The following is a 24,388-nucleotide window of genomic DNA, read 5'->3' on the forward strand; positions in this document are numbered from 1 at the left end:
AGCCAAGAGGCAGCTTGGTTCTCCCTCTCACAACTACAAGGTGGTGCATTTTGCCACAACCAACCTGCTGCTGCAGGGGCAAGCTGCACTGAAAGGGAAGTCAGTGGGTTCTGACATGCCTCCACTCATTTATCAACTCTAAAGATCAGGATGCCAATCTTTAGAGATCCATCTGCACCAGCAGGACAAGCTGGTGCAGATGGAGCCCTGTGACCATGCCCACTGACTTGCACAGCGGCTCCATGATGACCAAATCCAACACTACACAGAAAGCTGAAGCCACTCCAGTTAGCACCTTGCTGTTGGAGTGCCATAAGTAGTGCAGAACTACATGATCAGTGATTGTTTCTCTTCCTTTCTCCAGCCTAGAAGAAAAAGATTCCTCTTGTCCCAGAAGATCTAGCCACAGTTGACTGAACAGCTGTCAAAAAAATAAAGAAATCAACATTTGGAGCTAATATACTATGTAAACATCATCTCACTCCTATACTCCAGGGGTTGCAGGATGCTAGATTAAGGATAGAGCACAAAGACACTTCAGCTGGGTTTGGGGAATATATTTAAGGATGGGTGCTTCTGAAAACATTATGATAAATTTGTCTAGATGAAATATTGATGAACAGATATTTATCCCTCGCCAGCCTTATATTAATAGCATTGAGTTTTCCTAGGAAACATAAAACTACATTTTTCAGGCTTTCCTTTCATTACCCTCAGGGTCTCAGCACTGTGGTGCATATGGTAACTGAACTACTTTTAATGACCCAACTGAGAACGCAGTTAACAAAATCAGTATTTTCACTTCCATTTATTCAAAAAAGCAACTCCATCAACTTACTGCATTATGTGGCAGTTTGAGATTGATTACTCATGATTTAAAACACTTATGAAGACTGGCAAGAATCTATATCCCAGGCAGAAGCCTGAGCATGCCTATACCCATGCTATGGCTTCAACTAGCTATTTCTACCCCATTTAAACTTTACACTGATTTACACCTATCCCTGTGAATTCTCAAGCCGGAGTCATGACTTTAACCCCACATTGAAAAACCGGTCAAATCAACAAAGTATCAGGTTAAGGTTAATTTTTAGTTCAATTCTTTACACCAGTGGCATATCACTCCTCCAGAGCACAAGAATTCAAGGTTTGGTCTCACAGTCTTGTCCTGCAGCCCTGCCCAGTCCAATGCAAGCAGCAGCAATTGCATCACAGGTTATTGTCATGGTGAGCTCTGCGAGAAAAGGGACCACCCAAACACCTGAAAATCACTGTCCACTAGGAGGAGAAAGTGAAAAGCCATGCCAGGCCCTCTGCTTTATGAAAACCTTTAGTGCTACACCAGCTGGCTGCAGCAAAAATATTGTTTGGTCTCCTTTCTTAAAAGCACTGGCTGTTCTCACACCCCAGAGAGCCTGGGCAGGACCTCAGGCAGTGGCACCAAAACCAGACAGAGAAGTGAATGACATCCTGGATTGGCTCTCCAGGTTTTCTGGGGAGAGATAGTGAAAATCAGTGGCAAACTGTCAATGACAGGTTTAGCTGGAGTGAATCACGTCTTCAAGGAGGTTCTGGTCTTCCCCATAACCACCTATTCTTCCCAATTTCATGATACTGCTCTTTAAACTGCCAGACCTAGCTTTAAACAGTTCTCAAACTGAGGCAGCCAGTAGAAAACTGTTCACTTTTTGAAGTGAAGATGTAAATTCATAAGATGAGTGAGCAGCTCAGCATGACTGAAAAGGGCAGCAGGAAGTCAGATGTCCACTCTGTGATGGATCTGAATCCCAGGGTGATGCTCTCAGGGAACCTCAGATCTGTATCACTGAAGGCTGCTTTTGCTAATAAATGTTTTCTGCTTCCCAGGTTCCTATTAATAAAGAATTATCAACATTTTCCTCTTTCCCACTTAGTTTTAACTGTCTCAACTTCACCATTGTTTATATACAACACTTAAGCGGCAAAAGAACTGGTACACCAACATTTTGCAGAAACTCTAAGCTTAGAGATCCATGTCAGTGTCTCTAGGATGGTTTCCCTTAAGCTATTCAGATTCCAGCAAATTCTCTGAACAGGAGATGACTTTTGCTCATCTCCTTCTAGTTCCTTTGGACTTTCAAAAATTATTAATTTCCAGTCTTGAAATGCAGTCCCAAAGCACAGCAGCAATCTCAGGAAACTTTAGCAGCCCCCAGCTGACAAAAAGGATTATTTTGGGTGTCTTGGGGCTAAATTTCTGATCCACTTGTGTGTATATACATTTATACAAAATGTAGCACTCCCTCCCTGCAGGTAACTGGTGTTGCCACTGTAATCGCTCGGCTCTCTTAAGGCATTGAAAAAGATGAAATGTTTAAATGTGACATTTAAGTAATTATGACAGCATAAGTGAATACCTAAATGAGGACACATGTGGAGATTCAAATTGCCTTAGCAGTGATTACTTGCAGCTCTTGCAAGTCCCTGGCAAACATTATTACATAAATTACCATTGCATCACAACTTGCAGACAGCTCTTGAAGTTCAATAGCGACATTATTTGAAGAACAACAACACCTAAATGATGCAGTTTAAGGTTTAAAAATAACTGTGAAACAGGGACCTATTGAATAACTGTAAATTATCTAAACTGAATCTCAGTGAAGGGAAAGTTGTTCTATTTATATTACAGGGTGTTTTGATTTTGAATACTTTTGTCCAAAAAATCTTTAAACAGACAAATGTAGACAAATATTAGAGTAACAACTGTCAGAACTTAAAGATCAGATTTGTACTTGTGAATAAGATCTGTCTCCTTTAAAGGTAAAATTCTGAGGAAATTACACACATAATGTGAGGTAGGCAAATGTACAGAAAACTGCTGAAATTTCAGTGACACAGCAGTGTCACAACATGTGAATATGAATAAAACTGCTTTTTGTAGACCTGGAGAATTCACAGGAGGTTAAGAGCAAAGAGCTTGATTTCAGAAGTTAACAGAAGGGAAGCAACAGGCCGTGGAAGGGTAAATAGATGCAACTAGCAATGAAAACTTGCATAAAGAGGATTGGGTTCAAGTTTTCTGAAGTAAATGAAAATGTGATTAAAACATTTTAGAGGACCTTGTCTTCCTACTTTGATCCTAATAATGCTTCATTGTTGAATACATAATCTTTGTCTTTTTCTGGCCCAAAAAACCCCCAAGCAATAAATCACAATTTAAAAAAAAATAATTTGCATTAAGAAGTGTGGTTGTATCTCAGTAGTCACAGATGGATCAATAACTACTAAGAAATCAGACCTTCAATACCAGTAAGCCTCAGGTAGTAAAAGAGCTTTGTTGTCCTCAGCTCAATTTATTTTCTGCCCTATCTGTTTGACATGTCATGAATCCCCCTCCAATGGAAGAATATCAGAAGCCTTCCCTGGAGTCTTGTTTTGAGCAATTAATAAACAAACCAAAAGCATATGCACGTCAAAAGTTCCAACACACATGAAAAAACCCACAAAAGTGTTCCTTAAAACTGATGTCCATTTTTGACTCAGAAGAATGAGTAAGACACACTATAACCTGAAGAAAAAAACATAATAAAGTTGGTAGTTTTTAAAATATTACCAGGTGTAATTACAAACCCAAAAGCTGAAATTCAGGGACTGATAGACAGAAGGAGAAATGACACTGGATAATCTAACCAAAGCTATCTCTAGCTTATTTGAATAACCTCCAAGTTAGGCTAAGTTATTTCAGGAAGTTTTTATAAATGTAACTTGTCATCAGTCTGTACTGCAGCTTTCCACATATTGAAGGCAGATAATTTACCCACTACCACACCACTGAATTATGTGACCAGAGCTGAAAAACAGGCTACATCTCCGACCTGCATTACATCTCACATTATGAAACCCAGTGTTAAAACTGGCAGCAATGTCAAGACCTGCCCTGGAATCATTTATTTAAATTAGAAACTCACGCTAGTAGTGTAGAAAATGTAATTACAAAAATAATAAAATGTCTGAGATCAAATGTATTTAAAGTCTTTACCAATAATTTCTGGTTTCTTTATTTATACTGTAGCTGGCATATCCAATAACCAAAACAACAAATATTTCACTAAGCAGCATACAATCACCAATTACTGTTAATAGCTATGATTTTTTAAGATGGTTGAAGTGTATTTTTACTTACTGATAGTAAATGTTTATAAAAAACATTTTTTTGACTCATGGTAGGGAACCAAAAAAAGTTTAAATTCTTTGAAAGCAGTGAATGGATTCAAATACAAGATAATGATTGGGTTTCAGCTATGGGTTTTACTTTAGTAGTGTGTAAAAGACCAGCTGCAAAAATAAGATCTGCTAGCATTTATTTTTAGCATATCATAGTTGAAAATTAGTACTTTGCTTTAACTACCACATTTTACAAATTACCCATTTCATCACAATGTGCATATTAACTGTTTAATCTGCCTCTGGAAACAGAACCAAAAATTAAAGCCTCTGAGAAATTTTCTTTTCCTTCAGAATTTTAGACTGTCCAGATCTCAAAATCATGTATTTAAGAATGGACAAAAAATGTATACATAAAGAAAAATTCTAGAATATTTATTATTACTGAGATATTTATTATCACAAGAAAATTGTTATATTGCATACAGACCCAGGCATTTTTAGAATGCTGTCATCAAGCATATTACTATGTAAGGGTTTACCTTTCCAAGAATAAAATTCATCAATATAGTAAAAGGATAAAAGTTCAGAATTTCCCTCCTTTTTAAGTATAGGCAAATTCAATTAAATCTATAGCAATATAGCCACTATTTTAATTTTATAAAAGATGAAGCTGAATTTAAAATCAGATGTGAAATGTTTATGTTATTTTCCTCTGTTCAAAGAGCAGTAAGTTGAGTAATTAGAAAAAAACTGTTTGCAAATGTAAATACAATGAAGCAGCCATTAATTAGCACATGCAAATGTAAGTTCAGAAAATTGCTTATTATCTACAACATTCAAAATGCTAACTTCTATTTATACAAATGTAAAGATTATATTCTGACTAATTAGGTGTAAATTATAAGGATATGCATTAATCATAATTTGTCTTTGCAAAAAGGATTAATTAGTATTTGCAATAAGCATATGCAAGTGAAGATTAACCATGAATCACACTTGCTCAAGTAACAGACTAAGCCAAGTCAGCACCAGTTCTAAAAAAAAAAAAAAATTTCAACAAGGAGAACTACATACTTCAGTATCAGTTCAGAAACTTTCATAGCAAAAATATACAAAAGGCATGTGACCATCTCCCACGAAAGGCAGTGCAACGCACGTGGCTTATGATGGACCAGAATTCCCTGGTGGAGTGCTCTCATTTTGCACAGAGCAGGATCCCAGGGTTCAGTGTGACAGCTGGGAAAAAGTGATAGAATATTCCCTTCTGTCTGCCTCAGAAGTGACAGAGCTGAATACCCACACTGTGTCTCTCCATGTAAGGCATGGTTTCATCACAAAATGAGATCTGAGCAGAACCTTCAATAAAAGGCACAGAAACCATACAAAGCCAGAGCAAGGCATAAATTTTAAATAATTTTTGAATTTGGAGAGCTAAACAAAGGAAGCAACAAGCAATTTATGTTCCCCATTTCTTAAAATCTGCAAATAGCTTTTATTTCCATCTTGGCATATGCATTCACAGGAATGGTACAAAAAAATCCATACTAGTCTATTTACGTTTACACAAATAAATGAACATTATATTCAATTTTAGATCCCATTACAAGAAAAAAAAACAAAAAAAAAGGATGGTTCCCATCTCTGACCCCCTTCACAGCAGCCTTTTAAAGGCAAAGCGGCAAAGCGGATTTCTATTCTAGCAATGGCGAACCCTCTTTTCAGGCAAATACAGTGAAGAATCCCTATGCCTAGAACATGACAGTTTCATGCATTCATACAAAGTGACACAACAATTAATACTCATCAGTACAAGATGAAGATTTTAGCACCTTTCATGTACAAAAGGTTCACACTGGAAAACCCCCATTGAGAATACAATGATGGACAAAAAGAGTTGCACTAGTGAAAAAGTGCTCTATTAAGGAAAAAAAAAATAAAAGGCAACACAAAATCCCATCCTCCAGACTTACAAATAATGATTTCTTCTGCAAACCTACCAGCTCCTCATATTTTTATAAAAAGTTGTGCCTGGGTCCCTTAAATTACAAAGATATTTAAAATTTCAACAGCTATTTGATACAAATCCACAATCAACATTAAGGTTTTTGGAGGATGCCTACTACAGCTGGTACTTTAAACAGTTTTGTACTTGGGCCAATGTGCAACAAAATTCAGTATATCAAAACACCTCCTTTTAAGTTCTAGGGAAGGATCTGTGTGCTGATCTGACCTAGCTTACTGACAAAGATATTGTTAAAGATGGAAGTTTATATTTTGCTAAAGGAAGACCTGGATCTTAAAACTAATTTAAAGCTATCTTAGAGCCTAGTGGTGTATTACACTGCTAAAATGAATTGCTCTTCTGAAACAAGAAAACTACAGGAAGATGTTGAGTTATCAAAGTTAATATTTATTGCAGCAAGCAACTTTACCCTTCTTAAAATATGTTACTAAAAGAGACCCAAGAAAAAAGCCCTTTGGATACCTTACTTCATATAGATAAAGAGATGCTTTGACACTTAATGATGCGATTTGGATTTTGTTTCCACTTAGGGCTAGAGATGAAATTGGTAGTCCTTGTGTAGGTAACATAATCATGTACAATCATAAATTGGCTTGCCAACTTTGCCTAACCTCAGGCCTCATAAATAATTTAGACAACAAAAAAAGAACAGTTTTCAAGCATGGCTATTCATCAACTTGTAAAATCCAGAGTTGTACTGGCCAATTCCTAGCTTGGTAAATTGAAATTAAGAGGGTGTCAACACCAGCACGCTGCTTCTTATAATCATGTATCATGTGATCAGCTAATGTGGAAAGGTTGCATTGAATTCAAAGCAGTAACAACGAGGAGGCAGCTTTTGTGTATTGTTATGTCTAGTGCCTGTGTGCCATTTTGTACATGGAAAAATAGCATTTATCCAATTGGTGATTAAGTAAAGCAAGCTAGAGACACATTCTGGTTCCCTTGTGGCCTTTTTCTTACCAATCCAGGAAATAGTTGGAATCTAAAGCATGAGAACCTAAACTGCCCTGTGGATTAAATACTCTCTCTCCCAAAACTTGCCTTTTCCCCACAGAGCTCAGCAAAATAATTTTAAAGGAACTTTTAAAAAAAACCCTACATGAGGGTTTTCTTGGTTATTTTAATTCTGACTAAAGTTAAGCAAAATAATAGAAATTAGTAGGCAAGGAAGCAGTGAAAGCTCCTGCACTCCCAAGGGTCACTGCAATTCTATGACAACTCCGCAGTTATGAAAACAGGCCTAACTGGCAGAGCTTTTTCCCTGTAGTGCAAGGACCAAAGCAAAGCTGATTTAGACACAAAAACATCTGTAGTAAAGATTATTATGAAAGTGCAGTCCATCATGTAGGTCCTCCAGTTGTCAGCTACAGCTGAAACTTACCCACAGATGTTGACTCTGTAGTCAGATAACGGCTTTTAAAGACAAAGCACTTGAAAATGACAGCCAATAGTAGGAAAAAGTGTCAGAATATTTAAATATCCTCATTATTATTTCTGGAGTGCTTGTGCACCAGCCAAAGTTTACTTGCCTGAGTAATAGTGATGTGCTAATCCAATATGTATTCAGGAAATCCAAACCAGATACAGTATCTCAACACTAACCAAGAGCTTGGAGAACTCCGGGGTGGGGGGGGGGGGGAAGAGGATTTTGTGGCAATCTTAGATATAAATTATTTTCTTAACCTGGGCATACTACCCATTTTGCAATAACTGCCAGAGATGCTAAGTAAGGTAAAAAGTGTTAGTAAAAATTATGCAGTAACTTTTCCCAATTGGAAATTTTATTCTACAGTCAAAAATTTTCCCTCTTGGCTTCATTGGTACCTCCATATAAACTTGCATTTTAAGACTTTAAGTTATTGGTTCTGCACTATCAATATGATTCCAAAGAAAATAAAAAAGACATATTTCAAGGAAAGATGCCAAGCAAGAATGACAACTGCAGGTGGGGAAGATGACTGTTCACAAATGAGCACAGGAGTAGCATGGAAACCGAAATGCTGACAAAGAAAAAGTCTCAAAGGAAAAGGAAAAAATACAGGGAGGAACAGAGCCTAGGGAATTAGAGAACTGTAATGGGTCAAGGAGGCAAGCTTAAAAGACTAGGAAGTGAAAGCACTGGAAATTACCAGATAACAGTTCAGAGAAAGGTAGAAAAAAGTTTTAAAAAACTTGAACACTCCATGAAATAGACCATAGAGTTTTCATCCCTGATTCCCTCCCCAGTGCCTCCCACACTTGCACCTTCCAAAAGAAAATAGTTTCCTGTGGGCAGCAGAACTTTTTCAGAAATAATGCATTTGTTAACCTGTGAGAACTGACCTGGACTTCAGTCTTGGGAGAGGTGTAAGAGGGAAAAAATCTCATGACTGTGGGAGGTTTCCCTGCTATTTATTTTAAATATCAACATCAGCTCTTACACACACACAGTGGAACAAACGTATCCAAAAAAGGGTTAGAGAATAACATTTCGCATTACTGCTGGGGTTATATTTAATAAGTTTTATAAAAAATTTTTAAAAAAGCTCACTATGTGCAAAAGAAATCCCAAATAACTAAGAAAATGTGCAGAAGACATTTTGAAAGACTCACCCTAAAGCCTCAGGGTAGTTCAGTGTAATGTTCTGGCGTCCCAAATTGAACAAGGAAGTTGAGTCAGGCTGCTCACGTTTCCTTGTCATTCAATCCAAACAGAACTTCCTCTGGCTACAGGTATTGAGCTGTACACTGTAAATATTTCTGTAGTCTTCTCAGTTTGATGGCTAAGAAAGTCTGAAGCAGCAGCAGGTTTCCCCTGGGCAAGAATGACCTAGACAACAGGAACAGTTCTATAGCCTGGCCTTTAAAAGGGCTCCTATGAAAAGGAGGTGAAATTTTGCCATGCAAAATCTTGAGTAGGTATGATTTGCCAGGTGGATTTAATGAGTTTTTTTATTTGGTCTTGCAATAATCTGCTCAAATTAATACAGGAATAAGATGAATATTTTATGAACACATGGCCCCAAGTCTTTGAGCATGTTTTTTAATGCTTATGGAGAAATACTTGTACTAATCACAGATTAATTAATGTTATCAGAAGTAAAGGAGCATACTATATTCACTATTTACAACCAAAGGGCAAGAGGAGCAACAGCTGGAACAGTGCAGGACAGAAATGAAGCAAAATGAGAGTCTTCAGGAGGAAAGCTGCCCAATGTTGTAAAGATATTAAATTTGCCTGTCTTTACACTATAACATTAAGTCACTCCTCCCAACTTTTAAAAGAATTGCTTCAAGAATTGAAGCAATCTTCTTGTTGTGCAACAAGAACTGTAAGATCTTTTCTGAATCCAGGCCAGCAATATGAGCAGGGAATATCTCACATTATTTCCCTCTCTGTATCCTCCAATTTGCTTGTCCTAGAACCTTCCACAAACATGTGACATGACCAACACGAAGAAATCATTCTTGTTTAGCCAGAATAGTGGCATGACCTGCTGAAAATCCAATACATTATGGGTACTAATGTAAAATAAGCCTTTTGGGAGTCTAAAAAGTTTTCTGTAGATCCCAAAAAGAATCTAAAAGCATTTAAATTAATTTGTACATCTGCATGGTCAGCTAAAAATGGTTGTCCTCTATGCAATTCAAACTGGCGGCACACAGTACAAATCCCTTGATATTCCTTTCAGAGTATGTTACAAATAGTTCAAGAAAACCAAATGGTGGATAAACAAGTTTTACAGGAATTTCTTTTTTGGTACAAGTTAGAATAAACCAATATAATTTTCTACACACTTAAAAAGATAAATAACATTCTGCCAAGAATTGTAAATGGCATTATTTTCTTTTCATAGATTTTGAACATAGCAACTAGCATTAAGAACTACAGAAAAGGAATCACTTCCTACTCCCCGAGAATTATCCTGTATGGGTAATTTTGCTTTAAATGTCTTCTTCTCTTTCCTTCTGCCTAAAAATAAGAAAAAGACTGAGGCAAAACAGCACTTACAAGAAAAAGTGTGACTTTCCGGTTTTTAGTATTGTTGAAGTTTTAGAAGCATGCTTTATGGGTGATAAAAATCATGTTTTATAGAAAAGAAAGGAGAGGATGAGCCAAATGGGACTGTAATGTGGAGAGAGAATAAAAACAATACAGCAAGATAAAAGGAAATGAGCAAAGGAGCAACAGCAGGGGAAAATAATGAGCCAGAACAAAAGCCCTACCACTAACAGGGTTTGCAAATATTTCCAACAGCAAGAGAAATTTGCAGACATGGAAACAGGAGAAAGGAAAACAGAAAAAAACTGGTCTTTAGGAATGGAACCAACCAAGTAATTTCTTCCCTTCCTCCTAAAGTGATGCAGTGCCCAACTCCTGCTGGGAATAAAGAGGTCCCTTGGCCTGGAATACCAATGGAAGTCAATGGATGTCTCCACAGCAATCATCATCAACACCACAGTCTCAGTGGATCCAGGTATTTTGGAACACAAGTTGTGCAGTTCCATTTGTTCCTGAATTTGTTATGGACCTAAACTCACACATCTAATCAGCCACTTTATAATACTCATCTCTCCCATGTTACCAGATCTGTAACTCCATGCACAAAGATGCTGCCAGGCAGCTCCACAATGAACACACACAGGGCACAACAAGCATCACTAAAATTGGTGTCACCTCTCTGAAAACATATTGAAGAGCAAGAACAAACACCAGGATGCAGAGAAGTGAAGGAAAAAAGGTGAGGAAAAAGCACTGTGAACCTCCAAATCAGTGAAGAACGAAAAGGAAGTGTTCCAGGGACTGAAGAAGATATACACACTGCGGCCTCTGGAGAGAACTGGACTGGAGCAGATGGATATGCCCTGAAGGAACTGCAGCCCATGAGGAGCCCACACTGGAGCACCTCCTGAAGCACAGTAAGACACTCAGTCCCAGATCCCAGTTAAAACCAGGAAAGCACAAATGACACAACCTCTTAGCCCTGCCCTGAGTTCACTGAAATGCTCTTATTATTTCCAGAGTTCCATAAGTAACTTTACCTATGGCTTCAGCTCATTTTATATTTAGATTTGCAATCCAGCAAGCTTCTGACACAGAAAAAAAAAAGGGCTCACTTCTGTCTGGGTATCAGAATGATTAAAAATTCCTGGATTTATTTTGCTATACATGTGTGTGTGTGTGTGTGTGTGTATGTATAGATATATATGAACCAAGGTAAGAGGACAGTGCCACAAGCCTTCAAAGAAACTTGTGATGGTGGGAGTATGAGCAGATGCATGAAAATGTCTGAAAAGCTAACTGTTCATCATTAGTCTCACGGTTTTTGTTTATGTTAAATTTCTGTTAAATTACTTGAGTGGTTTTTGGGCTATCTGGAGGCTTGCAAAACATAGAGGATCTCAAAAGATGACTTCATTGAAGCCTGATAGAATCACTGAACTGCTCCTTTTGCAAATTTTACCTCTAACCAGTGAAACTTTGCTTCTTCCATGTTGTCTTTGTTTCAGTAATATCTGACGTGGCAATTTCTTAGAGGTTCTCTTGGCAGAATTTATTCATAACACAACAGGACTCCTGTAGTAGATTTGCCTCTGCATTAATTTTTTCTCCTGAATCAATCATTTCACAGACTGAAAATGAAATAATAGACATACACACGTACACAAAGTTATATGCTTTTTTAATACCTGCACCTTGGGAAGCTCATGTCTTTGATGTGTGCTCTTAAAATTGTTTCATGTGTTTGAGACATGAAGATCTTACTGTCTCCATCACCTGTTTCATGCAGTTGTGCTTTCCCCATTCTTTGCTTAAAATGTAATATGTCAGTGCAGGTGTTGGCACTTCTCTCCAAATATTTGATAGCACGCATGCACCATTACACATAGCATCAAATACAAAACTACCACTTAATTTCATCATTAAACTTATCATTAACAGCACCACCAAGCTTTTCCTTGGTGTCTTTAGACAAATTAAATTCTCCCTGAAAGTAATGAAGTTGGTTCTGAATATAAAGTTGTAATATGGTATCTAATTCATGCACTTTCAACTCCAGTATGATTTAATAGGTGCACACACAAAAATGTATCTTTGCAAGTTTGGTTTTTTTTTTTTGTAATGCATTTGGCTAGCAACCAAACACAACTTTTTTCCCTTTTATTGCTGGTATCCAGTAGATTCTACTTTCATTTTAATGCCTTTTTGTACAATACAAAAGAAACATTACTACTTCCCAAATGTCATTTACAATCCTTTCCCTTCATGCTCCTTCTTGCTGTTTTATCATTAATGCTAATATTCTGTTGACTCTTAAGAAGTAGAAGTTTACATTACTAAAAATGAATAAATGAATACTAAGAGAGCATACTTTCGAAATGGAGGCCAAGTACACAGCCTGGATATAGTGCTCACTGCGCTTCCATTGACGAAGAAATAGCAATAGGTAAATGATAGAAATGGCACTTTGTTTCTTCAGCAAAACATATATACTGGCTTTATCCCCCGAAGTTTTAACACTTAACTAAAATTCTAGAGCATACTGAGCAGTTTAAACTAGTGAAGTTACCAAATAGCATAAATATACCTAAAAAAACACTCATTAAAACTGGGTAAACTCAGTTTCAGAAGATAAGCCACCGAGTAGCTCTCGTATCTACCCAAAACCAATGAAATGTCCAGCTCTTTCACCACACACACAATACCTATGACCACAAAAAGTCTTATAAGTCTACAATATTCTGCATGTTTTCAGATTGAAATAACTTCAGAAGATTAAAACAAACAAAAAACCCCCAAATCCACTATCTGATAAAAATATCTGCTTTTAATTCAAGCAGGATGTAATCTTTCTGCCTCTCTACAGTACCCCAGGTTTTTTGAGACTTGTCTGCCTTTGACTGCTCATAACTGTTAAAATCACTCTTGTTCCTTCTCAGTCTTTCAACATTTATCACAGAATATTTGCTCTAGGTGTAACATTTTTGCACCTTTGTTACTTTTAAGTCCATTCAATCAGCTTCTACTTTTTCCCCTCCTGTGCTGTACAAAACACCCCTGCACTCGCACATTCAGAAGTCCCCAGAGGAAAGCGCAGAAAGCAAACTCAGGTTAGCTGGTATCACCTGAAAAGCATCAAATGGAGACAAAACACTGTGTGCTGGTTAAAGTAACAAACTCTGCATCTGTTAAATGCCAATGTTCAGAATGAGAACAAAGTATTTTGCCAATAGTGTTTTAGTGTTCTATCTCTGTTAACACTGTGTTACCATTGCTTGAAACAAGACACAGCCTTTGGATCAAGCTAACGACAAGAGCATCATTTGTTTTTGTCTGCTTACTCAGATATTTACAGATTACTTTATTTTTGACTATTTACAGGATAACTTACTTCAGCTCCAAAGGGTAGTCACCAAATGACCAGGTTACTATGACCCTTTTTGCACCAGTTGTTCAGTTTTTTATAGCTATGTGGTGTAACACCTTTTATAGGGTTTAGTTGGCAAGGTTTTGGTGGTGGAGAGGAGAGCAAAAGAGGAGAGCAAGGTGGCTTTATCAGCTAGAAGTTTCTATCTTAGAGATATCACTAGCAAGCACTTACTCTATGAATGATCTTCCAATAACAAGCTGTCCAACTGATTACAGGCATTGCATGACACCAGAGGCTCCATAGCTATCAAGTTACTCACCATCAAAGGAAAGAAATCTTTGCAGTGTGGTAAAACCATTTGTAAGGGTAACAGAGATGCCACATGCACTTGAAATCAATGGTAAGAGCAAGGTGTACAACATGTTAACAAACATATAAGACAGATCCCAACTGGATTCCAGAGCGAGGAAGAAAGAAATGAATGTTACTGTAGGACTCAAACAAGCAGTTGTAATAGTAGATTTAATGCAATGCTCCCACAACTGACCAGAAGCCACTGACCTTTTGTGATCACCTTTTGTGATCCGAGATCACAAAAGGCTGTGCAAGAGTAAGCAATAAAATATATCAAAGAAAGAGACAGGTACTAGGAACATGATGTATTTTTAATTTTGGATTGTTTGAACTAGATGTGCTTTATCACTCTCTACTGCAATAATAATTAAAAAAAAATCTTTCATCAGTCTGTTAAGACTTTAATTAAACTAGCATTAAGTTCCTGCCTATGCATGCAAACTATTGATTGTGTATCCTTGAAGCCTGAATAGTCAGTCATGTTTTTTTCCAGATCATTCCAATGCTAGGTGAGCAAAATAGCAAACTGAGTAATTTTTATTGGTTCATACTACTTTGTAAAGTTATAGAAAATGAAAATAAAGAAAAGAAAGGTATTGGAAGTTACGGATAATTTCATGGGAAAGTTAAAAACAGAACTCTTAAACTCCAACCCAAAAGCCAAAGGGCTGGCTTGAGTTTTGCACTGAAATGCTGGCTGCTAGTAACATCTCTGTGATGCAACAGATAGAGAAATAAACTAGCTCTTTGAGTATTTTAAAGCATCCTTTCACAGACTTTGGAGGAACAGGCAAAAGGCTTCTTTATTTAGAAAGTGAAACTTATTTCTTTCTCACTGGAATCCTGGAAACATCTTTTTAATTCCACTGTTCTTTAACTAACTTACACAATTTTTCACAACCTCTCCATTATCCATATATATATATTTCTTTAAGTGAAATGCAGATCTCTGTGCCAAAAAATCACAATGAAAAATGTAATCTCTCTCTTCTTCCAAAGAGCAGTATCTGACAAAGACTGAAAATATTATCATAATAAAGAGAGTGATGAAAGACAGAAGCAAGAAGTAGGTATTTCTATGCTTACCAATGATTACAAAAAAGATTTTTGTTCAAGGAAAGAAGGAAGAGTTGTAACAGGTGAAGTTCAACAAGGAAGGTGAAGTTCAAAAGAATAATATGCACATGCTTGCTTCTGTTGCTTCTTTAAATTATGCATTAGCTACTTAATTGCTTTTACAAGATAATTCCAACAAATACATTATGAACTGTGCAATTACACACACAAAGAAATTCCAGGCAGTCTGACCAAAAGGGCAAGAGAGGATGCTGAAGGATGACTGTTAGGATCAAAGAAAAGACAATGTAAGACTGAGAAACAGTAACATCATGTTAATTGTACAGAATCAGCCAACATAATGCAACATTCCCTCTGAAGAAGGTTCATTCGCTTTCAAGACTGGCATGAATATTTAGCTGAATACTTGTATTTTCAGTTCTGCTCCATTTAGGAATAACTGGTAAGATGTTATTTTAAATGAATGCAGTATGTCCTCTGTTTCAAATTAAAGCTACAGGTGCTAAATGCTGCTCCAGTTGAGGAACTGTTCATATTACATACCATGAGGCCCGACTGAAATGGTGCAGTAAAAAGATTCAAGCATTGTTTCTTGTTAGTAAGAAAATATATTAGGAGAAAAGGGTAAAGAATACTGCTGGCACAACCACCTTATCTTACCTGGTAAGGGTGGGTGTAGGGCACATCCTGGTGAATGAAGTCCTTCTTGGATAAGGTTACAGAGAAGCAACTGACAGTGGCGAATTTCACTGGTTTCTTGCTTAATAAAGCCCTAAACTTGGAATTGCCCTTCCTCACCCACCCCGCCCCTCAGGACAACAACCACCATCCACTCAAGCAGCACAGTCACGTCCAGCAAACACCATGCTTACTTTACCCCCATTGATTGCTTTCTTAGCAACGTCTCTTAGAAGCCACAGGAAAATTAGATAGAAAGTACAGTAAAGCTATGATTCTAATGGATTAAAGAAGCAGTGTATGTTTTTAGGATCACCTCTTCTGCTTCCTGGGATAAAGCTGGGTAAATTCTGGCCTTCTAAAAGCTTACCAAACACCCTACAGAAATGGTTCTTGAATGCCACATAAGAATTATGTACATCATTATGAACATTTATCAGATAGACCACGTACTGAAAGGTCCTGATCCTGTATTCACAGTCAGTGCAATAGTGTTTTTACTGGAAAAGGAAAAATACAGGTTTTAAAAAATAATGGTTTCCTCAGGTTTCCAGATCTTGAAGACATATTTTTTCCATCTCAAGAGATGAGCATGACTGAAGGATTTTCTTACACTTTCTTACTTGCAGTGAATCATCAATGGATGACTAAGTGCACAAAATTGTAAGAATATTCTTTATTTCAAATAATAACTTTGTCATAGCTTACTAATAATTTATTCATAGATACACTTAATAATGAAGATACTGCCAAAAAGGGATGTTTGACCGTTCATAATACAAATATTAAGTAGTAGAATTTTGCCAGCAATGGTAACTTGCAGCCCATTTCATACACAGCAGTATTTAATGATATCCGTAAGTGCAGAGTGTCCAGATGTTGCATTTAATTTAATAATGATGGAACCAATGAGATGCTGATAGGTTTGTAAACTAAGCCTTCAGAACATGGAGAGTTCCACAGGGCCTTTAAAAACAAACAAAACAAACAAACAAAAAAGAAAGAAAAGAAAAAATAAATGAAATTAAATGAAATCTTAGTCATGCATGGTTTGATGGCAACAAAAAGTAAATGAAGAATTACTGTTTCTGCTGTATGCAGTCATGCAGGCAGCATGTAATAATAAAGCTTCTTTCACACTAATGATCAACACAACAATGATTTAAGTGACAATGCAGAGAAAAACAGATGACTGATCTTGTGCATGACACCATTCCAGTCAGAAAACCCTTATGTACAACAGACGCTGTGTTTTTACTGGAATAAGGTCACCAGACTGAACTAACAGAGGAAATCTACATGCAACATGCACACAACATTAAAACATTTCCACATTACAATAAATCTGTGTAAATAGATCAGTCTGTAATAAAAAGCAGTCACCCTAAGTGTACTAATGTAGCAAAACCCATACACATTACTTATAATGCAGTGGTTATCCATGCCTCACTTCTCAATTTTGTTTGTTGATCTTTTCTTCAAGGTGAAATCAAATTTTTCTCCTTTTTCAGAAAATATACTCAACACCTATTGTAAAATGCTGCTTTTTTTTAGAATTCTTGATTGTTATTGGGTGTATTTTACTAAATTCCCAGTTCATTCTTCTGAACAATATCCAAAAGTCTTAGTGCTGCTATTTTCTGCATTTACAAATAAGACACTGCTACTATTCAACAACAGATTCAGCAAGGTATAATCTGGCGGATAGCTTTTTTGTTTCAATCAAATAAACCTACTAAAATATCCTGTTTGTCAGTGTCCTACTGCTTTCTATTCTTAATGTAACAGGTCACAGTGGATATAGTAAGGACATGCTATTTATTCTAGGGATAGCTGCACACTTAGTTCCTACTGAGAGTAGTAATGAACTGCTTTCTTTACATTAGAAATAATGCAATTATAACATACTGCAAATACACTACTGAAAATAAATTTTGCTAAGTCATACTCATAAGTACAGCACAAAAATTAAAGTAAGAAATGAGACAAAAAGACTAGATGGATAAATTTAAGTAAAAAAGCAAACTTCTGGAAAAGTCTAAGGAGGAGACAGTGATGAAGCTAAAGCAGAAAAAGTGGGAAGAGTTCTGTCTGAACCCAACAAAACTTCTAGGATGAAAAATTAGGAATATCTAAACAGTTTCCTTTGCTTCTCCCCCTCCCCAACACATCTTAGCAAAATTAGTAAGTTCAGTCAATACTTCAAAGTACCTGGTATTTGATTGTAATTTCAAAGCAAGATAGCAGTAGCATAACTGCAGACGTAAAGACAGAAGGCTACGACAGAAAAATGTAGAATAAATAGAAAGATTTAAAATTTAAAAGGCAATAAAAACACTGCAATGTTTTTGAAAATTATATTACAGGAAAACAATGGTTTTAAAGATCCAGAAAGCAAACTCAGTTGTAATATCATCATCATATTACTACAAATATTTAAACAGCACAGAGCTTATCTATACAAGCATTCAGAAGCCCACTTGCATGCCACAAATCAAAACTGAAGATCATTCACATCAATTAAGCATCACTGCAGAAGGCAAATTTCATTGTTCCTTAGTCCTGAAGATGGCAAAATTAAATGCAGCATACCCTGCTGATAATCAGCCACAGAATCGGTGTCTTTGTCATATGGCACACCTCAGTTTCTGTTCCAGAGCCCATTTACTACTGAAGTTTCTGTGAAAACCTGTTACCACTTTTCATATAGCACCACAAACACCAAACCCTCAGGACAAGCATTCATCTTCCAGTGAATTTGGCACCAGTGACTTGAACTGTTTTTCCCTGTCACGAGCAGGTGAAACAATTCATTCCTGTTCATGACTTGGTGGTTAAATGTAATTCAAACACCAAGTATGTAGAGGTTTGATGGCAAAGTAATATAAGTGTTGGTAGAAGGCAATCATTAAAACCAAAAGAAGTATCATCCTAGCTCGACACCATCAAAGCTTGATAATTTGCACACATAACACACCACAAAAACCACAGATTTTGAAATGATATTTTGAAGATGTATAGTAAAAAATGGAAACTGGACATGAGAAGGAGAGAAAATGTATGCTAAAGGAAGCTGTAGGAAAGGATGTAGCATATCAAGAACAACTTGGTTATCCAGATATTAATAGGTACAGAGACATACAATAAAAGCAAATACTGAAATGGTTAATGGCTGGTTTGATTTATAAAGATTTTTTTAAAAGTAATTTTGCATTAGGGAAAGGTATATTATGCACAAGTTTTTATTATTTCCCTGTATTCATGAGACTACAAACTCAGAGACTAAATAAAAATATGGTGAAAAATAACTCGGGAGTTAAATACAACAGCAGATGGACATCAGTCTCCAAGGGAAGGAGCAGAAACAGAAGTAGAATGTATTTTCCAGTTTAGGTGGCAAAATACAAATCACTTCAGGCCGTAACAAATACACAAATATTTAGGCAGGAAAATATTTGGATTAGACTGGAAAGTTCAGAAAATTCAACTACTTCGGTATTCTCTTCCCTGCCTTCCTGAAGGAGTGGTCACAATGCAATGCAGCCCCTTTACAGCATCTATAACCCATGCTGGCTGGCTGGCTGCTGGGGAGGAAGAGGAGCACAGCAAGAAGGTGCAGCTAGAGCACCCTCCTCCCTGCCTTCCACTTCTTCCCAATCAAACACAGAGGCTCTGCAGAAGGCAGTGCCCAGGTTTTGAGAGGTTAAGGGAGGCATGCTGTCCAAGGTAATGCACAGCAAGCTACAAAACAAATACCCTAAAATGTGTATCAGTATGGATTTTAAAACTGCATGATGGTATAGGTGAAAAAAGTCAGTGCCTTCTGATCTGTCCCACAGCACTGTTGTAAACACGGTGCTGGTGATCACCAAAGAAAGGTAATTTTTGTCTGTAGCTGTGCAATCAAAACTGCAGCAGATTGACAGCAGCAGTACACAAGTTTGTTGTCTGAGACATCAGAAGCATCACACAAAATGTAAGGACCACTACACTGGAAACAATGCTCATTAAATGGGGAATGAGTTTAGGACCAATCCAAAGGCTGTTTACATCTCAGTATGAAAGACAAAGAACAAACAGAATAGCAGTTCTCAGATATGAAACCTATGACATCAGCAGAAGGCAAAAAGAAAAGGCATTGCAGAAATCATGTCAGCTCTTAGGAATTTCTACTTTGTGGAGAATAAAATTAAGTACAAACTCTTTTAATCCAAAGGCTGATAAAGATTGACAAAGTGGTGCTGAGTTGTACTTCCCTTGGAGACAGAAATAAGAATTGTCCTGTGATTGTTTGGTTCAGTTTTGAGACACATTTTAATGAAAGCTAATCAGCAGCGCTCATGCTGCAGAGGGCTTGTGTGATGCCTGCACAATACTTTGGACTTCTTATTTTGCTGGCAGCCATTATAAGATTTGTATCCCATAACATGAACTTGCAACCAGTCCCAGTGCTAGCCAACTCCATCTATCCCTCTTCTGGTCCATTTTAGCTATCCGACCAACATGAAAGAAATTATTCCTTGATCTCTCAAAAAAAGAAAACTCTGCAAGCACAGGAGGGTGAAGGAGGTTAAACTAGCATTGATTATTGAAGACACATTAATAATTTATTATTTAGCAGCCTCAATATCAATCTGTTGTGCACATGGCTCTCTCTGCAAGACTCCCAACATGTTTTAAATGATTTTAAGTAAACATATAGGAAAACAGAATAAATTTAGGTCTAACATAAGATGAGGATTCCTTGACACACTGCACTAGAAAGCAACTAGCCTTTATAGAAACCCTGAGAGCCTTCCAATGTCTTCCCCAGTACACATACAATAGTCGTGTTGCTATTTTACTTTCAATTTCCTCAAGTAGCAAAGTTGTCACGTTATTCACTTAAGGACACTGTAGCATTTCTCATCAAGGCCCTCTTTTGTCCTTATTAGAAATTACTTTAAACTTTATGTTTTAATTCCGTAATTAAGCTTCACATTAGACTGTTTTAATACAGAAAAGACATTAAGCAGTTTGCTTTCCAGTTCAAACAGTTCTTTATGAGAAACATTTTCTTTACTGCTACAGACTTTATCTTCTCCTTGCTTACTAAAACAGTACTCTAAAGCAATTTCCGCTGAAAAATCTCTGAGTGCTGTACGGGGAAAAAAATCAGAGCTCCATCAGAAATATTATCCAACAATTCAAAGATATTGCAGGACATTGCATCATCCAAACTTTACTGATCACTTTGACAGTCAAATTCTGACTGTAATTATGTTATAGCCGCTAAAATAAAATACATTTTAACAACTTCCATTCTGGTAACTACTCACACACCCAAAACACTCATTCAATACTGTTTATACTTTTTCAAAGCAGTCCACAAAAACAAGAGCATTTCCTCTTTGTGAAACACTGCATTTCCTCCTTCTTCAGCCATTCCTTCCTAAATATAGACTCGCCTCCAGCTTTTTTTCATTACTGTACACCCTACGGACAAAAGGATTAATTCCTCATCTAAGTCAAAGTCAGAACTTCCATTTACTTTTAATGACACATCTAAATGAACTCCAAGGCTAAAGAACTGTCTCAACTACTGGAAGATGTCCAGAAGCAAAAAAACCAAAAAACCCAAAGCAGTGCTTTATTTTGGGACTAACCCATCTCAGTATTTTCAACTGCAAAACAGGTAACTTACGATTACACAGTGGAACAAAAGAATATATGAGAATATAAACCAAATCACTCATAGAGGCATTGTTTTAAGCATTTCTGAATTATTACACTGTGTAGTGTATATCAATATTTGTACTACATTCATGAAACAATGCTATGCAAATTCCTGGTAGCACTTTTTATCCAACTAATATTAGCTTCTAAATTTGAATTAAGGAAAAATAAAAATGTGAGGACATCTCTGTTATTGCCATCATTTGGTTTTTTAAATTAAAGCTGCAAATTTGTAATGATGAAATGAAGTTAAATTTTCTGCTTACCTCTTAAACCAGATCTGAAGTATTCAATGTATACTATTCTCAGAATGTGTAACTAATGGGGCGAAAAATACATCTTATATATTCTCTGATCTGTTTTGTATTTTCTATTTAATCGAATTTCATATTAGCACAATATTCTTGTAGTTGTACACACTGACATCTGAATAAAATGATATACAGATACTACTTGCAACAGTTACAACTTGTTCTTTAAAATCTCATGCAAAAGCAAAGAATGTAAATGTAATTGCCACTTGGATTCAACAGAAACACAGCTGAACTAATCATTAATAATTTCTAATCATTAATTTCCTTCACAGAAAAGCTGCACAATCTGATAAATAAAAGAGCAAGAAGTTTAAACAGTATAACAAAAAGTGTTAACACTATTTATTTGCACATTCCTCCTCACTGAGCCCCCCTAATTGTGACCATAGTATGCTTGTGTTACTCCTGTAAATTCATTCAAATTTCCCTGCTATCAATCCCTTGCAATGGAATTTTCACAAGAACTCTGTAACACATAAAAACAGGTGAAATGTTGTTCCATAGAAAAACATTGAACATTTCCTTTTATTCCTGCATTGCAACAGACTATAAGATAATGTATGAGATAATACATTATTAAAACTGTGACAAGGTAGGAATTTTACCAGGGAAGGCTGAAAAATATGTTCCACTAATTGAAGAGAATGATGGTAAAGGAAAGGATTTATTTAACTTTTTGTTGTTATTATGACATTTAACACTCAAATCTCAGCCAGAAAATTGAACCTGTTTGGGAGAGGAGGTTCTAATGTTATTTTTTACTCCCTACCAAACTCCAAGGGAACACAGACTGGAAAAAGGGAAAAAATATGTAATCTGCTAACAGCATGAATAACTGCAGCATGAGTACCACATATTTGATTTGGGAGAAAACAACCAAAAGCATAAATCACATCTGCTTAAAAAAAACATCAGGCAAACAACATAACCCAAAAATAAACAAAACAACACCAAAAATGCCCCAAACTCTACATGTTTCCTGTTCCCATTTTCAGTGGAAGAATTTTATTTGACATCTAATGCACAAGAGAGTATTGTGAAGGATAACTGGTCACAGAAGAAGTGGATATCATATTGCAATATAGAAAAATGTTTTTAAATATTTTTGAAAATTCTGGATTTTTCAGCAGTAACATATACGCACCTCAGAGTTTCAGTAAATTCCACCAGACATGACTTCACAGACACAGTAGAATATAAGGGTTCATGTTTGGTAATCCACAAAAAAGAAGTTAATGCAGATAAAACTTTTCATATTAAAGCATGAAATTTTCATGTTTCTATTCACAGAAGACCAAACTTTAATGCTCCACTGACACAGAACTAAAAAGAAGCTTTCAAAGCCTGCTTTAATTCCAGAGGTCTTTCCATAAACTTGAATCAGCATGATGATCTATACCAAGGCACAACCATAGCACTACTTTGCAGAAGAGTTTTTAAAAAATTATTTTTAGGCTTGGCACAAGTCCCAGAATGGAACTGTGCTAAATGTTCAACAAAGATTATTCCAGAGACTCATGTGAGAATGTCTTACACATATTCAAGCAACACCACACACAGACAGAATATTTCCAGTTAGAAGAACTGGGGCAATAATATTTCTACAGTTAAGGAATCTTCATTGACCATGTTCTTGCATGAGGACATATATTATCAATACACATTCTAGGAGAAATTCTGGCAGATGCTCTTTAGGAAACAGAACTTTAACATCACTTGGCAAAACTGTACTTATTCCATTATCTTCCAATTTTCAAATCTTGTTTAGACAGCATATGACAATTCTAAACATAATAACCTTATTAATTGTCAGTAAGTGTGCAAATAAATACTGGGAAAAAAATTACAAAGCACTAATACATACCATCCACATTCCTTTATGCAAATTCTCAGCTCTTCATAAAGCCTAAAATTAACAGGGCATTGGTGTGCTGGCAGGCAGTTGTAATTATCTTCTCATGTTTCTGAAGGTACTTTAGAATCACCAAATCCATGCATGGACAACAACAGCAGAGGCAAACCAGCTGACAGAAGTCTGAACACCCACAAACATGATAAAAAAATACTGTTTGATACAGCTACTTACATCATGGCCAACGAGTTCTGTCTGTGTGGATTTATCTGCTTGGGAACTGAGAGCCTTCTGAAAGCACTGAGCCTTTTCCTGTAAAACAGAATAACATTGCATAGGTGAGTCATGGTTTTCCTCACTGGGCTTTGCAGCTCCAAACATCCAGATAAATTCAAAACTTATGCATGGACAGCTGGTAAGAAATAGATTTATTATGGTGCTTTTCACACTGGGAGGTTGATTTCCTTCCTATTGTATGCTTTCATAAATGTATCTTTCTCTTAAACAGAGGGTGGACTCAGATAGTCCAACTCTGTGCTACGGCGGGGTCCACAAGAGCAACGGCACAGAGGCAGACAGGTATGAAGCACTGAGCAGCTGCAGGGACTCCAGCAAATACCAGCACCACTCCAACAGCAAAGAAACAATTTACTTTTTTTAAAACATTAAGGAATATGCAAACTCGCAGATCACAAGCCTGAGATGACTTCTGCCTCCCCCAACAGAAACACGTTAGCAAATCCTAAGCATTTCTTGGGTATTGCATTGATTTCTGCTTTTCCCATCCTTGTCCCTCTGTACCTGAATAATTTTTGGAAGTGTGGCATGGAATCTCTGAACAGGTTTGAGTAAAGATATCTGGCTGCTTTGA

The 24,388-nt window shown here is 36.6% G+C and overlaps 1 protein-coding gene across 2 annotated transcripts in view; it reads right to left on the minus strand.

Moving 5' to 3' along the window:
• Positions 1 to 24,388, minus strand: part of CCSER1 (coiled-coil serine rich protein 1) — a 608,728-nt gene that overhangs the window by 203,835 nt on the left and 380,505 nt on the right. For both annotated transcript variants that reach the window (XM_030947275.1, XM_030947274.1), the window contains exon 9: positions 23,752 to 23,829. In XM_030947275.1, the coding sequence (XP_030803135.1) occupies positions 23,752 to 23,829 (78 nt within the window). The remainder of the gene's footprint in view (positions 1 to 23,751; positions 23,830 to 24,388) is intronic.

Source organism: Camarhynchus parvulus, chromosome 4, assembly GCF_901933205.1.
Source record: "Camarhynchus parvulus chromosome 4, STF_HiC, whole genome shotgun sequence".
In the NCBI taxonomy this organism is placed as follows: domain Eukaryota; kingdom Metazoa; phylum Chordata; class Aves; order Passeriformes; family Thraupidae; genus Camarhynchus; species Camarhynchus parvulus.